The sequence below is a fragment of the Syngnathus floridae genome, chromosome 16, assembly GCF_059516105.1.
Source record: "Syngnathus floridae isolate MCC-2025c chromosome 16, RoL_Sflo_1.0, whole genome shotgun sequence".
NCBI classification, from domain to species: domain Eukaryota; kingdom Metazoa; phylum Chordata; class Actinopteri; order Syngnathiformes; family Syngnathidae; genus Syngnathus; species Syngnathus floridae.
The window spans coordinates 4743615-4756484 of record NC_142428.1 but is presented as its reverse complement, the minus strand read 5'-3'; the positions used below and the strand labels follow the sequence as shown (position 1 = coordinate 4756484).

The 12870-nt window shown below is 43.1% G+C and overlaps 3 protein-coding genes across 4 annotated transcripts; 1 reads left to right on the top strand and 2 right to left on the bottom strand.

The window, feature by feature from the left end:
* Positions 1–142: 142 nt before the first annotated feature.
* Positions 143–6387, top strand: LOC148385212 (oxidation resistance protein 1A). Of its 2 annotated transcripts, none has more exons than XM_088400734.1 (16): positions 143–295; positions 1096–1316; positions 1554–1753; positions 2002–2078; positions 2559–2663; positions 2997–3149; positions 3750–3881; positions 3954–4138; positions 4213–4520; positions 4589–4751; positions 4934–5111; positions 5172–5279; positions 5367–5519; positions 5597–5692; positions 5770–5843; positions 5915–6387. In XM_088400734.1, the coding sequence occupies exons 2-16, from the start codon at positions 1222–1224 to the stop codon at positions 6048–6050; spliced, it is 2163 nt and encodes a 720-aa protein (XP_088256860.1). In that variant the 5' UTR covers positions 143–295; positions 1096–1221; the 3' UTR covers positions 6051–6387. The 2 variants fall into 2 exon arrangements, with proteins under 2 accessions (XP_088256860.1, XP_088256859.1); XM_088400733.1 differs by having other exon boundaries at positions 2994–3149.
* A 158-nt stretch (positions 6388–6545) lies between these two features.
* On the bottom strand, positions 6546–10861 carry selenon (selenoprotein N). The gene is made up of 12 exons (XM_088400735.1): positions 10491–10861; positions 9682–9799; positions 9489–9619; positions 9150–9362; positions 8948–9072; positions 8638–8775; positions 8486–8567; positions 8238–8426; positions 8066–8171; positions 7883–7995; positions 7677–7778; positions 6546–7606 (listed from the first exon to the last, which is right to left on the bottom strand). Exons 1-12 carry the CDS (start codon positions 10674–10676, stop codon positions 7430–7432), a joined length of 1680 nt encoding a protein of 559 aa, XP_088256861.1. The 5' UTR covers positions 10677–10861; the 3' UTR covers positions 6546–7429.
* A 517-nt stretch (positions 10862–11378) lies between these two features.
* On the bottom strand, positions 11379–12810 carry znf593 (zinc finger protein 593). The gene is made up of 4 exons (XM_088400940.1): positions 12720–12810; positions 11891–12096; positions 11763–11825; positions 11379–11687 (listed from the first exon to the last, which is right to left on the bottom strand). Exons 2-4 carry the CDS (start codon positions 12088–12090, stop codon positions 11561–11563), a joined length of 390 nt encoding a protein of 129 aa, XP_088257066.1. The 5' UTR covers positions 12091–12096; positions 12720–12810; the 3' UTR covers positions 11379–11560.
* Between the last annotated feature and the right edge of the window lie 60 nt (positions 12811–12870).

Sequence of the window (12870 nt, the reverse complement as noted above, 5' to 3'; positions counted from 1 at the left end):
TTAACAACAATTTAAATTCAAAAGTACAAAGTTATGTTTGCAACCGCTAAAAGAGAAGCTTACACACTGTATTAAACACTGTAGTAGAGAAAGTCACGAGTCGGTTGTATGTCATCTCTGATTATATAAGATAGCTCCCTCAAACAAATTTCCGCTTTTGCAGGAAGTTAAAGGGCGAAAACTGGTTTTAATAGCTAGTGGGCGGACCATGATTGCAGCACTGTCTTGTTTGCGACGTTATCATAACACCGCATCTTAAGGACGGGGGCTTTCGGCATCCCTCCGCGAGTGACCGGTATGTGACAGCCTTCGCCTTTGCGTGGTTCATCCTTTGGGAAGTTGCTGTGTTGTTATGCTCCCGATCCATTGCTACCTGTCAAACGCCGCGTATAGTTTTGCACTTCCCCTGCGGCGATTAGAGCAAACTCGTCAGCACTTCCTGAAAGCACGCTGATTATTTACATGGGTGTGTGTTTTAAAAAGGACGCTCAGCTGATCAAACAAATCAAATCACCTCCCACAATAAAAAAAAAAAAAAAAGGCTGCGGGCCTTTGGAATGATGCATTCCTGTGCTGTGATTTAAATAATTAAATGTCTGCATGCAGCATAGAGGTAGTTGTCTAAAAACTGAGACATCTAGAGCAGTGTTTCCCTTTTTTTACTGTCCACTGCTCATATTTTGCATTGGAAAAACCTTTACTAAATAAATGCACCTACTTTGAATGCAGAAAAGCTTGACACTGTTTGATGAATGACAACAGGTGGATATACAGGTTAATTGTGCCTACTGCCCTCTAGTGGAAGGGCATTTCTTCCTGTCACTATATATGATGACCAAAGTATTTGCAGTAAAGAGTTAATGATTTTCATAATAAGTATAGCTTCATTGTTATTTTACAACAGGGTGCAACCCATCCAAGAAACAGGAATAAAAACCTCCCAATTGTTTGGACATGCTAATTGAATTGGCAAGCTGGCTCCATTAGCCCACTAAGATCACTTTCCTGCGTCTGCAAAAATTCTTCCATGTATGCAACTTGACCCCCCCCCCCCTGCACCACAGTTATGTTGCCGCCTTGTCTTGTGAACTGCAGATGCTGTAAAGCGAAAAAGCCAATCCAGTCATGGGGAATAGGAGGAGGAGGAAGGTTGCCAGTTGAGCCCCCCTCCTCCTTCTACAGCGGGACCGCAGCCAGCATCAGACTAAAAAGACAAAAAGGATGGCTCAGTCTGTGAGGAGGATAGACATCGGCATGGAGCACAAACCGCATAGGGACAAGACCCGGACCAGCTACTTTGGGAATGTGAAGAGCAGGTTAGGATTACGGCGTGCTGCATAGAAATAAAAGCAAGCCACGTTTGGCTCGCTTTTGCCTTTCAGATTTAAACCTGCCACAATACAGCCTTTCATTCATTTCTTGATGTGAGGAGAAGGCTGGGACAAAGAATGTGTTGTGTCAGATTATGCTATGAACAAGAATGTTTTTTGCTGCTTGACTTCAAATAACCCCCTATTAGCTCAATTCAAGTCACCTTTCCATTCTTTCTTCAGGCTGGGCTCAAAGCTGCCCGCGGGGGTCTCTCAGCCTCCGCATTTCGCCAAGCGGCCTTGGGACACCCAACCTCAGGCCCGAAGCTTGCAGGAGCCTTCACCCGGCCACCAGCATCATCAATACCAAACTGCGGCTGGCCAACCTCTAGACCACATCCCGCACATTAGAAACCCGATACTCCGACAGTATTACCTGCAAGGTACCCTGGATGTGAAGACACCATTTTTGCAAGTCACAATTAATTATCAATTTTAAAATTTGTGCCTAAATAAAGGATAATTGTACCAAATAAAATTCAATACTTGCGCAGTGATTATTATAAGTATCGTTAGAGTGAGCCAGTACTCACACCACACTTTGAGAATCACTGTTCGACTTGATTCCATTCTATTGTCATGTGATGTCAAATTAATGTGTGTTTTGTGTGACTTTTTGGTATCCCCACAGGAACCTCATGGGACTCCAACACAGCAGTGAAGCAAGAGCAAACCAAACAGTTGTCACATGAGACCAAAAGCAGCACGGTCAGTCCAATAGCTCAAAAAGGGAATAGTGGAAAATGTAATCTCTATTATGTAAACGTTTATGGCTGGGAAAGTGATAAAGTATATTCAAGGAAGAGTGTCCAAGGTTCAGTTCTTAGACGAGCGTTTCGGTCGTCATGGGTAGACTGAAAGTGTTTCAGAGCCTCTACAGCAAATACAACAGCAGGACTGCATTTTCTCGTGTTTACTCAAAGGTATTTTTGTCTTTTATTACATTCATTAGCTCAGCTCTTGAATAGGGATAATTAAACTAGTCGTCGTGTCTTCTAAAAACAGCGTCAGGCCAATTTGCAATGACGCTGCACTTATCTAGTTTTGCTTAAGTCTTTTTTTACACCTTTAAAATTCTAGATTTTGATATTAAAAAAAAAAAAAAAGCTATATTATGTCCCAAACTGACAATTTAAGTGTACCTAATTTAGTGTCCTGTGGTTTAGTTGTTTATCATCCTCCCAACAGGATGAGTCAGTGTTCAACATCTCATCCCGCTTCAGCAGCGGTGACACAGTTCCTCCTCCTCGGTCACAATCAGCACCTTTGTCCGCCGCCCTTGTCCGCATGGAGGTAAGAGTCAGCACTTGTCACATGACGCAAGCTCACTTGTTGTTATTGTTTTCGAGTTGACATGCAAAACAGTACACATGATGGATATCGAAAGCGTTTTTGTCAAGCACTTTGTTAATAAAGATGTATGATTAAAAAGTTGAACTCTCTGGATAAATACTGATTTCTTAAACGTATGTTCTTTACGGTGACTTTAATGTCTTAAATGGTGTCATGTGGAGCTCTTGCTATTAATACAAACACAGAAAGGAGGGGGCAATGCAGGCAGAAAGAGGAAGTACTTCACAGTTGCCGGGCTATGTCACTCTTAACATGGCTTCCGTTGTGAAGCAGCAGCAGCAAGGCGAGGAGGAGAAGAGCACCGCCACGGCCGACCCGAACGGTTGCGAGGAGAAGACGTCGCTGGGGATGGATCTCGATTTCGCAGAGAGACTCGCTGCTACTGCCCAGTCGCCCTTGCCTGAAGCAGAATATGACAAACTACTGGTAACTCAAATTGTCTTGGTTTTTGATGGAAAATTCTTAGTTCACTTTATTTATTGTATTTATATTGTATGAGGAGAGGGTGTAATTAATCTTTGACACCCTTAATAATTGGAAGTTGATTAAAGGTCCTTTAAAATGTCTATTAATAGATTATTTGTTCAACATACATATTTCATCGCTTCAAGGCATTTTTTTTTTCCTCTTCTGTTGTTTTTCATATTTCATCTTGCATGCTCCAGAGGACACACGAAACAAGATATTTTGTCCATGATCTTATTTTAGCAAATATGATGTTGGCTGAATAATTTGTAGCAGAAACAACTTCTGGTGTTTTTTTTATTTGATCTAATCTGTTAAATTACCGTCAATATTTTTTTTCCTTTGCTATCAGTAGTTAATTTTCTGCTCTGTTCCCAATGTCAGCAAAACCATGAGAATGTTGTTTAGATAGCATAAAGGTCGTGCAAGCATTAGCTAGCTCTCTATTTAAAGAACATGTGACATGATTGTTTTTCTCAGAATAAGCACAATGCAAGTTAACTAAAGAGGGCAACTATGCTGTGTGTATAGTCAACAGGCATTTTATGTCATTAACAACAGGATGTCGAGGCGGTTCCGATGCCTGACGGACAACTCTGCCTTTTGGCTCTCCCGCCCGAGTGCTGTCAGGGGGAAGGTCCAGATGCCACGCCTTATCTCAAATTATTCTGCCGCCACATCACTGACCGCAAGGTAAATCCAAATGCGGAGATTTTATTTTATTTCTTTAATATATGACTGTACTTTCTGCCTTGGCCTCGTCAGGGTGTTGTTTCGGGCATCCTCCTGGTGACGACGAATAAGCTCTTCTTCGACCCGTGCAAAACACACCCGCTGGTGAAAGAGCATGGATGCGAGGAGTACCTCCTGTCATGCTCTGTGGACCAGCTGTCGTCCGTTTCCTTCTTCTCTGATATCTCACATGTTCACTTTCACTACTCCCAGCAGAGGTAAAAATAATATCATTAATCTGGTAACCGTTATCTGAATTAGATTATCACAGGATTTTAAAACATTTTTTTAGGAGAAAAGGGAAAAAAACTTTCCACAGACTGAAAAAGTCCAAAAGTCAGGATCAGAAGAAGGAGTCGGTTTCACTTCCGGCCCCTGCAGATCTCTCCACTTTGAGTCTCAAAGAGGAGGCCTCTGCCGAAAGTGACAGCAAAAAAGTATCTGAGGAGGACCTTGATAAGAATCCATCGGAAATGTCAGAAGCTTCCGGAGGGGCCCTCGGTGTGGCCGCCACCTTTTGCTGCGGCGCTCCGGAAGTGTCAAGTCACGTGAAGACGACGGATGAGGCGCGATCCGCTTCTGTGTCGAGTCAGACTGCAGGTACTTAACACTCCGTGCTGTTGAATTCAGTCTTGCCGTCTAAATAAATTCCCTTTTGAAATCTCCAGTGCCTGCAAAGCCCTCATCGGAAAATCCCAGGTGTGTTATGTTTATCCGACTGCGGGTTCAGTCGTCGGCAGGAACGAAAAAGAGGACCGGAGGATTTCAATTTGGAATGACTGAAACGGCAGCTGCCAGACGGGAAGCTTGGATCGCCCTTTCGCAGGAGAGGTATCGCTAACTCGCCTGTCAAAGATTCACCGGGAGTTTTTTGTGCAGAAAAATGAATGACCGAGAGCGTTGCCACTCAGGTTGTCTATTCAACCTCTTGTTTGGCAACTTGTTGACACAGCTGCTAACCTATTTGTGAACCCGAGCTGTCCTGAATAGCCGCTTTCTGTCCTCCCGCTTAGCTCCGACGAGCTGCACGCCTTTCTCAAGCGCCGTCGACCCGACTTGTGTCTGCTCAAGGGCGGAGGTGGAGAAGAAGACGGGGAGGCGGATCATAATGAAGAGGAGTTTGTACTGCTGGAGGATGAAGAGGAGGAAGGAGTGTCACCCAAGCAGCACAGTTCAGGAGATGACTGGGAGGTGAGTGGTTTGTTTTTCCAGACGCAACAAATGGAGAATTGAGTTGTGTTGACTTTGCAGATGGTGTTGATGGAGGACAACGGGGACAAGCTCATGGACAGGGAGCCGGAAGGACTTAACGCTATTGTGGAGAACAGCCAGATTTTAGAAGCCTCGCATGTTAGAGAGGTCAGTGAACCACTGGTGGACAAAAGTATCGGGACACTTGGCCAGTATTCTCTCGTTTGACACAATTTTATTGTCATCTTTTCCCAGCTGTGCAAGGAGCTGCCCCCGAAAACGGTGGGCCACGCCTGGCAGCTAGCGTACAGCACGTCTCGCCACGGCGCCAGCCTCAAGTCACTCTACCGCAAAATGAGCGCCGCAGACTCACCCGCTCTCGTCGTCATCAAAGACGCCATGGACGAGGTGACGCTTCACCGCGTCCCGGAAGACCGTTGCAATTACGGCTTATGTGCCGGAACCTTTTCTTTTTCCTTCCACAGGTATTCGGGGCTTTCCTCTCGCACCCGTTGAGGCTCAGTGATGCCTTTTACGGCACGGGAGAAACTTTTCTCTTCATGTTGCATCCTCGATTCAAGGTCATTAGCTTTATGAGCCGAAGTTGCTAATTGCAAACTTGCACTGTGAGTAATTGTACACACTTTATTTACCACAGTGCTTCAGATGGACTGGGGAGAATTCCTTTTTCATTAAAGGAGACTTGGACTCATTCGCCATTGGTGGAGGAAGGTAAAATTTACAGTCATGGATTTTGACCAAATATATATTTTCATCCATTTTTTTTCTTCCCTTCCTCATAGTGGTCACTTTGGTCTGTGGTTGGACGAGAATCTCTACCTGGGCCGCAGCAGCCCCTGTTACACCTTTAATAATTGTTGCCTCTCGGAAACGGACGACTTCCGCGTCATGGAGCTGGAGGTGTGGACATTCGGCTGAGGTGTCACACACTTTGAACACGGCTGTCATTTCACGCTATCAGGTCAGGATTTATTCACATGGTCAAAACGGATTTGGACCAGCGGGACTTCTGCCGGAAGGGACGTTTTAATGGATGACTCATTCCCGAGGGAACGTTGTCAAGAGACTTTGCACTTTGTGAATGGGTTGTTTATTTTGTGAACAGCACTGCATCTTTATGCCGCAGCCCTGTAGTCACATTAGTTAATGAAAAGACACACATGAATAATATTCATAAACATGCGTATGCTAATGCTCCCTTCTTGACGGGATGTCATCAGTAGGCTGAATAAAATAAAGATATTATTAATGCAGAGCATTAGTCGCAGTTTTGTTTATTCGAGGCTATTTTTGAATGCTAAATTAATTATGATCACTTAAGTGAGTGGAAGGTAAATATCTTTTGGGTTTGCAATGGTGTAGAATTGGACTAAGTTAATGTGCATGGAGTGTTAACAGATGACACTGTTTGTTAAAAAACAACAACTTTATTTTGTTTTATACAAAAAGTCTTGAAGTTACAGAATCACAGTGTTTTCCTGTTAAAATTCCAACTTCTCATTTGTGAGAATTAGCAAGATTGTTTTCTGTTCAGGGTCAAACAAAATGAGACAAATTGAAATCAGTAACACGTTTTAATCTTTTTTTTTATGGTTAACAGGAAATAAGATTAATAATTTGATCTGTCGAGAGGACATCATCTGTGTCGCTTTGCCTTTAACCAAATTGTTTTTTGGGGGGTTAGGCAGCTTGTCAGATTGATTTGCAAAAAGCTGCGAGTCAACTGCTATAAATAATAACAATGTTCTTTGGTTTTGTGTATCTCCCCTTTGGCAAACTAAAAAAAAAAAAAAAAAAAAGCACCAAAAAATTTAACTTGAAGAAAACACATCTTCATAAACGTCATCAAATATGCTCAATCTATTCTTGTTAGTGTATTTTGATACTTTGCATTGCACTGACTCTCAAAAAAAGCTACCAAATATTCCGACCGTGACTGACCGACACAAATTCATGACGGGAGAGGGAATGAGTTAAGCTGTGTTTCCTCCGGAACGCTTGATCAGCAACTACCATCAGGTTCTGCCCAGCCCCTGAAGAGCTTTCAGGCAGCACCGTCACAAACTGCTGAAAGGCACCTGAAGGCAACACTTCAACCACACTACTCCCAAAATGGTCAAATTTAAATTCATCTAGAAATTTAACACAAAAACTGCACAATAATCTTAATGGGTTATCCTAATGTTGACGTTTGCAATCTAAAAAAAATAAAAATAACAGCTCTCAGTGTTTTCTGACTTAAATTCTAGAGATGTTTTCTTATCACACTTTTTCAGACACACACACTTGCACACACACTACTGTTCCAGGTACTCCTTAGCCCTCTCCAGCCCCTCCCTCAGGAAACTGATGTAAGTGGAAGTTGAGGGATCTTCAAACTCCCCGGAGAAGCTGAAAGTGGCTCCCTCCTGCTCCCCCTCCTCAGGCTTCATGGACGTCTGGTCCAGGAAAAAGTTAGCATTGATGTGATGGACCTAGAAATGAGAGCACTTAAGTCTCACGTGGCTAATTCGGTGATTGTGTTCAAGTCTGGATTTTATTTACAACGGTTCCATTCGGCAGGGCGACCATCATCTCCACGGGGAAGGTGTACTTGTCGAGGTGCAAGCGGGCCTTTTCGCTCAGCGCTGGGCTCCGCTCATCAACCTGAAGCGGAGGAACGGAAATATTTAAGTTGGAGACAAATGACAGAAAATTAGCTTCTTAATTGCCTTTACAAATAGTTTCCTCTCTGGAGCACCAGTTCTCACCTGCATGTTCTCCAGCTCTTTGACTAGAGACCAGCTGCTCACAAAGCTTTGGTTAAGCAAAGCCAGAACGGGCGAACTTTCCAGGACAGTCTCCCGGAGAGTCCGCCCAGAACCTACAAAAGACATGAAATAGTTCCTGTGGACATCTAATGTGTTTGTTGAATTTAAACGTGATCATCTCACCTCAGCAGGACTGGTCGTCCAGCGCTCCCCAAAGCAGAATAGAATGCACCAACTTTTTTTCTACCTCGGCTCGCTGGAAGGCCTCCGAAAAAGGCAGGTAGGAAACCTGTACAGTCCAATTCTACCAATGAAGCAAGATGTTGCGCAACACCACAATGCCTTCACCTTTTACCTTCTTGAAGGGATATAGGGTGACCTCGAGGCGACGGGCGGCTTCTTTCCGGTCAATTTCAGCGCTCCAGTCGATATCCTCAAAGACGAACTGAATCGGCTCATCGCTGCTAGCTCGGCTGTCGATGACGTTGCCCTCCTTGTCCGTGATGATGGAGGGAATGGATGGCCCGGTGGACTGCAACTCCAGCTGTGGAACACGGTGAGACATAAAGATAGCTGTAGAAAATAGACACTGAGAAACTTTACCTTTGGGAGGAACCCAATGTCCACCTCCATGTTGCTACTCTCACTTGGACCATAAAGCCACTCCATGTCCACATTTAGTGACCTGCAGCAGACGGGGAAGACAAATTACAACTTTGCCGTGATGATTTATGTCATCATAAGCGGGGCTTTACTTGTCACTGGGGACGTAGAGGTGAAAATGGCGGACATGCGAGGCGTCTTTGGAGATGACCACGTTGCCTGTGAATTGGCCGGGCGTGAACCAGAAAGGAAAGTTGGGGACTTCGTTTAGCTGGAATTCTGCGTGAATCCTGTTTGGGATTTGGAGAAGTGGTGTTTTTAAAAAACACTCCCACACGCTTTCATAATTACATATTATTATGAATGGCTATTTCCGAATTGCTCTTCAATTACTATAATTAATTCAAATAGAACTTGAGTTTGACTTTTCTAAACATGACATCATGGTGTGGTTCTCCTCACCTAAATACGATGTCGTAATAAAAGTCGTTATGGGCACGGATGCACGCGACGGTGCCTTGAGGTGCAAAACGAGATTTTATGAAGGGTCGGGGGTGAAACATGGTCAGCAGGGAGTGAATGAAAACCTGCAGTGGGAGCAAAAATGACAACATGTCACCTTTATCTGGACTTTTAGTGAACAGAATCCATTTTTGAACAATACCTCTTTCCCCTTCGGTGTGGGAGGGTGGTAGCGGTTGTTGGGCAGGTAGCCACTGAAGATGTTGAGCTCACCGGGGATCACCCACCAGGTGTCTCCTACCTCCTGCTTGTTCTTTGGGGGGAGGAAGACCTTGAACTGGCTGGCGAAGAAGGAAGAGGAAGGCACAGCTGGACTCTTCCATGAGCGCAGACCACTTAGGCAGCTATGAGAGACCTGAAATATCAAACAACACTTAACTCTACAACAAATAACTAAATTAATATCATACATTGCTGACACTGCATTTTCTCAGAGATGTAGAATGTCAAATTGTGATCATTTTCCTGGTTTTGCTCTTACCCCAAGGAATCCATCTTTGCTTTTTGTCATGGAGTCCATGAGCAGAGGCTCCATTATGGCCTCCAGTATTAAAGTCTCCCCGTCTGGGTCTTCAATGACCTCATCTTCAATGTCCCCTGGAGGTGTAACCCCTGTGGTGAGAAAAAAGAAGGGTAAGTCATTGATTGAAGTAAAAGAAATATGTTTAAGCTACCTGTGAGTTTCTCCACAACGGGTTTAAACTCCTCAGGACTGAGATAGAGGTCATGGTTGATGTCTAAAGAGGAGAAGAGAAAAAGCCCCTCGGCACCCAAAGTCCGCACGCTCTCCTCCTAATGGGAAGCAGAGATTCACATTAATTAGACATACTTGATTGATTTCAAAACTGGGTTACTTCCACAATACATTTGGCAGAAAGTGGAAAGAATGGAAAAGATCTGCCCGGAGGCCACAGATTCCTTGCATTAGCTCCATCCAGTCAGGCCATTTCTCAGACACATGTTGACTGCCAAGATGCACAATGGGGTGGCAAAGAGGGGGGAGCAAATTTCAGACCAAACACTGAGTTTTGCCAGATGGGATCACTAAAAGACACACCCCAGCTTTTTAAAAAAAACAATGGGCTTGACTCACTGCAGACGTGGTGTCGTGGTATGCCAAACTATTCGGGGACAAGCGCCAAAATGGGTTGAGGGGCAAGTATTAGGTCACAAAGAGCTTTTTTGTTTATAGGACATATGGAAAATTACATTTATTGTGTCTTTGGAGTGCTTGCCCACCCATCAATCTCAAGTTTAACAACTTCAATCTTACTGGTTTTTTTCTGCAATTTTGTTTAATGCACGTCTGTTGATAGTTCAGTATGCATTCAACTATAACAAACAACACATGATGTGATCAGAAAAAAATGAATCAGGCTGTGTAAATGCTTGAGGTTTCATTCTAAGTAGCATACTATTAATATTTACTATACAGTACAATAAATGTCTAAACCTAATCTTTTGGATTATGACTTTAACTCACGTGTCTTTTTAGAAGGTGGGCATCTTGATAGTACTTGACGCCCCAAGCCAGAAGAGGAACGGCAAGAACCAGGAGCAGGGTGGACGTCCGTGCGGAGATCCAGCAGCCGGAGCCCCGAGTCGGTGGTCCCTCCTGACCGTCATAACGCTTCTCCTCGCGGGTATTTTTATGCACGTCCGCCGCCATCACCTCCTAACACAAAGGCATGTCTGTCGGAAAGCATGCAAAAATGGTCTAACCGCAGACTTTCTTCTAGAGGCTGTGCTGCTCTCTCAGCGCAGAACAGGAACGTCCTTTCTAGGGGATGAAGTTCCCAGACAACCGCTAGCGAATTAGCCGCACATCTTGCCTCGAATGTGTAAAAACTTCAAATGAAACCCACTACATCCCAGAAGTTGCACGCTTATGTCTTCAAAGTAAAAGTATATCCTACTGAATGCTTCTTATACGCTTTTATTTTGAAACTACAATTGTGGAAATGGAAATCGCAGTGTTGAAATATTTCCGTATTTTTTCAGAGATTTTAAAAGGGGTAGGGTCTTGTCGCCTATTTCATCTCTGGGTTTCTGGTTTTTCCTCCCAGGAGGCTCTGTTAAACAATTTAAATTACATGTTAGTCTGCCAGAAGCGACATTAGAGCAGAATCTGCAGCTTCTGCTTCTTTACTCAGCTGTCCACATAGGTAGCAAACACAACCAGTGCTTAAAAACTAAATCGAATTAACTCTTAAATGTTGTCATTACATATGAATTACAGATTTCACTTGGAACAACAAAAAATTATGTACACAAATCATTTTTATTCACCTTTTTACTGGACTGGAAAATGCCTAAAATGCATGTTTAAATATGGAATTAATTTAACAAAGAACAGATTTTATGAGGCAACTTTACAACTCAGACTTTATTGCCACGCCACACACTCCATATTTACATAAGATACAGTTTGTAAGACTTTCATAATGATGATAATATTATGAAAGAGCTGGCTGCAAAAACACAATTTAGTGAGTCATGCATTTTTGATTTTGGAGTTTTTGTAAATCCATATATCTAAGTATCAGGAGATTTTCAGCACATGTCTTCTTCCACAGGTTGCGTCTTCACCTCTATAACTTTTGGGGGGATGTAGGAGCCCATTCCGGCTGCTCTGTCTGCCTCTGCCTGCGTGTACGGCTCCTCTCTAAGCTCTTTCAAACTGGGCAGAAGGAAAACCCAGCTTAGAGTCCAAATACTGCGTATTTTAACAAACACAAAACTGGCGAAACCTTACCGTTTCTTGTGGACTTTGGTCTTGAAGTGATCTTTCAAAGATTTCATGTCTGTAAAATATCTCCTGCAAGACAAAAAGCCACTGTATTATGCTTTGCCTTGAGTAGTTAACAATAATTGTCCACTTACGCGCAGTGTAAACAGTAGTGCTGTGCACATCCTGTCACATCATAGTCCACTTCCTGATTAAGTAGTTTGGTGGCGGTTTCAGGCTTCATGTCTGAATGGATCTCATCCAAGTCTTTGGTCCTGCGCTTCGTTTTCAACATCTTATTAACGTTCTTCTTTCTTCCATTATTGTGGTTTTTCGTTTGTTTGGACTTCCCCATGGTGGACTGTAAGGACAAACAAGGCAAATGCAAAATAACTGAAAGTTAATTACTGAGGTGAAGGAATCAAGTCACGACTTGACTCAAGTCTGACTTCAAGTGCCAATTGTGGCACTTTGGGACTTACACTAATGAAGACAATGGGAATGATTTTATTCCTGCACTAGTTTGGTTATGTGGCAATTCACTGTCAAAATTGTTTATTATATGCATAATAATTTAAATATTTGAACTATTCACCACTAGGAGAGATAGAGGTGCATATAACCAAGCTAATATTGGGAGAAATATTGTTTGTTTATTTTGTCGCATACCATTAATTGCATCTTAACCATAAACAAATTACATCAACGTACCCCACAAAACCTTTAAAGTGTTTTAATCTCTGCTCTTAATCTGGCCATTACTACGAAATAGCTTTTTTTGTTTTGTTTAGGATCATGGGGACTAATCGTTATGTGCAGCGACTTGAAAACTCAATCCGCATCATATATCAAGTTCCAAAACCATTGGTCGAGTTGTGCCATCTGTTTTTATGACCCAACATTGATCAAATATAAACCTGATTTTTTATAATAGATCGGTTCCAGTCCTTTTTCCTCGGCGTCAACATATTCATGTTTACTTACCTCTCACACGTGCAAATGGGAAGAACTGCACCCATTTACTTCCGGGTTGGAAAGAGAAGCCAGTGACGTATCCGAGGGGAGCTGATGCAGTAATCATTATAGTTCAATAGATGGCGGTAATGTACCATGACCGTTTGGTAACTGCATTAAC

What these genes read in the sequence shown, in the direction of transcription:
- LOC148385212 (XM_088400733.1), top strand. Translation starts at nt 1,222, where the DNA reads ATGGCTCAGTCTGTGAGGAGGATAGACATCGGCATGGAGCACAAACCG. An exon ending in ATGAGACCAAAAGCAGCACG is followed by an intron (nt 2,079 to 2,558) that starts GTCAGTCCAATA and finishes TCCTCCCAACAG; the next exon opens with GATGAGTCAGTGTTCAACAT. An exon ending in CCGCCCTTGTCCGCATGGAG is followed by an intron (nt 2,664 to 2,993) that starts GTAAGAGTCAGC and finishes TCCGTTGTGAAG; the next exon opens with CAGCAGCAGCAAGGCGAGGA.
- znf593 (XM_088400940.1), bottom strand. Translation starts at nt 12,090, where the DNA reads ATGGGGAAGTCCAAACAAACGAAAAACCACAATAATGGAAGAAAGAAG. An exon ending in CACTACTGTTTACACTGCGC is followed by an intron (nt 11,826 to 11,890) that starts GTAAGTGGACAA and finishes TTTGTCTTGCAG; the next exon opens with GAGATATTTTACAGACATGA. An exon ending in ACCAAAGTCCACAAGAAACG is followed by an intron (nt 11,688 to 11,762) that starts GTAAGGTTTCGC and finishes CCTTCTGCCCAG; the next exon opens with TTTGAAAGAGCTTAGAGAGG.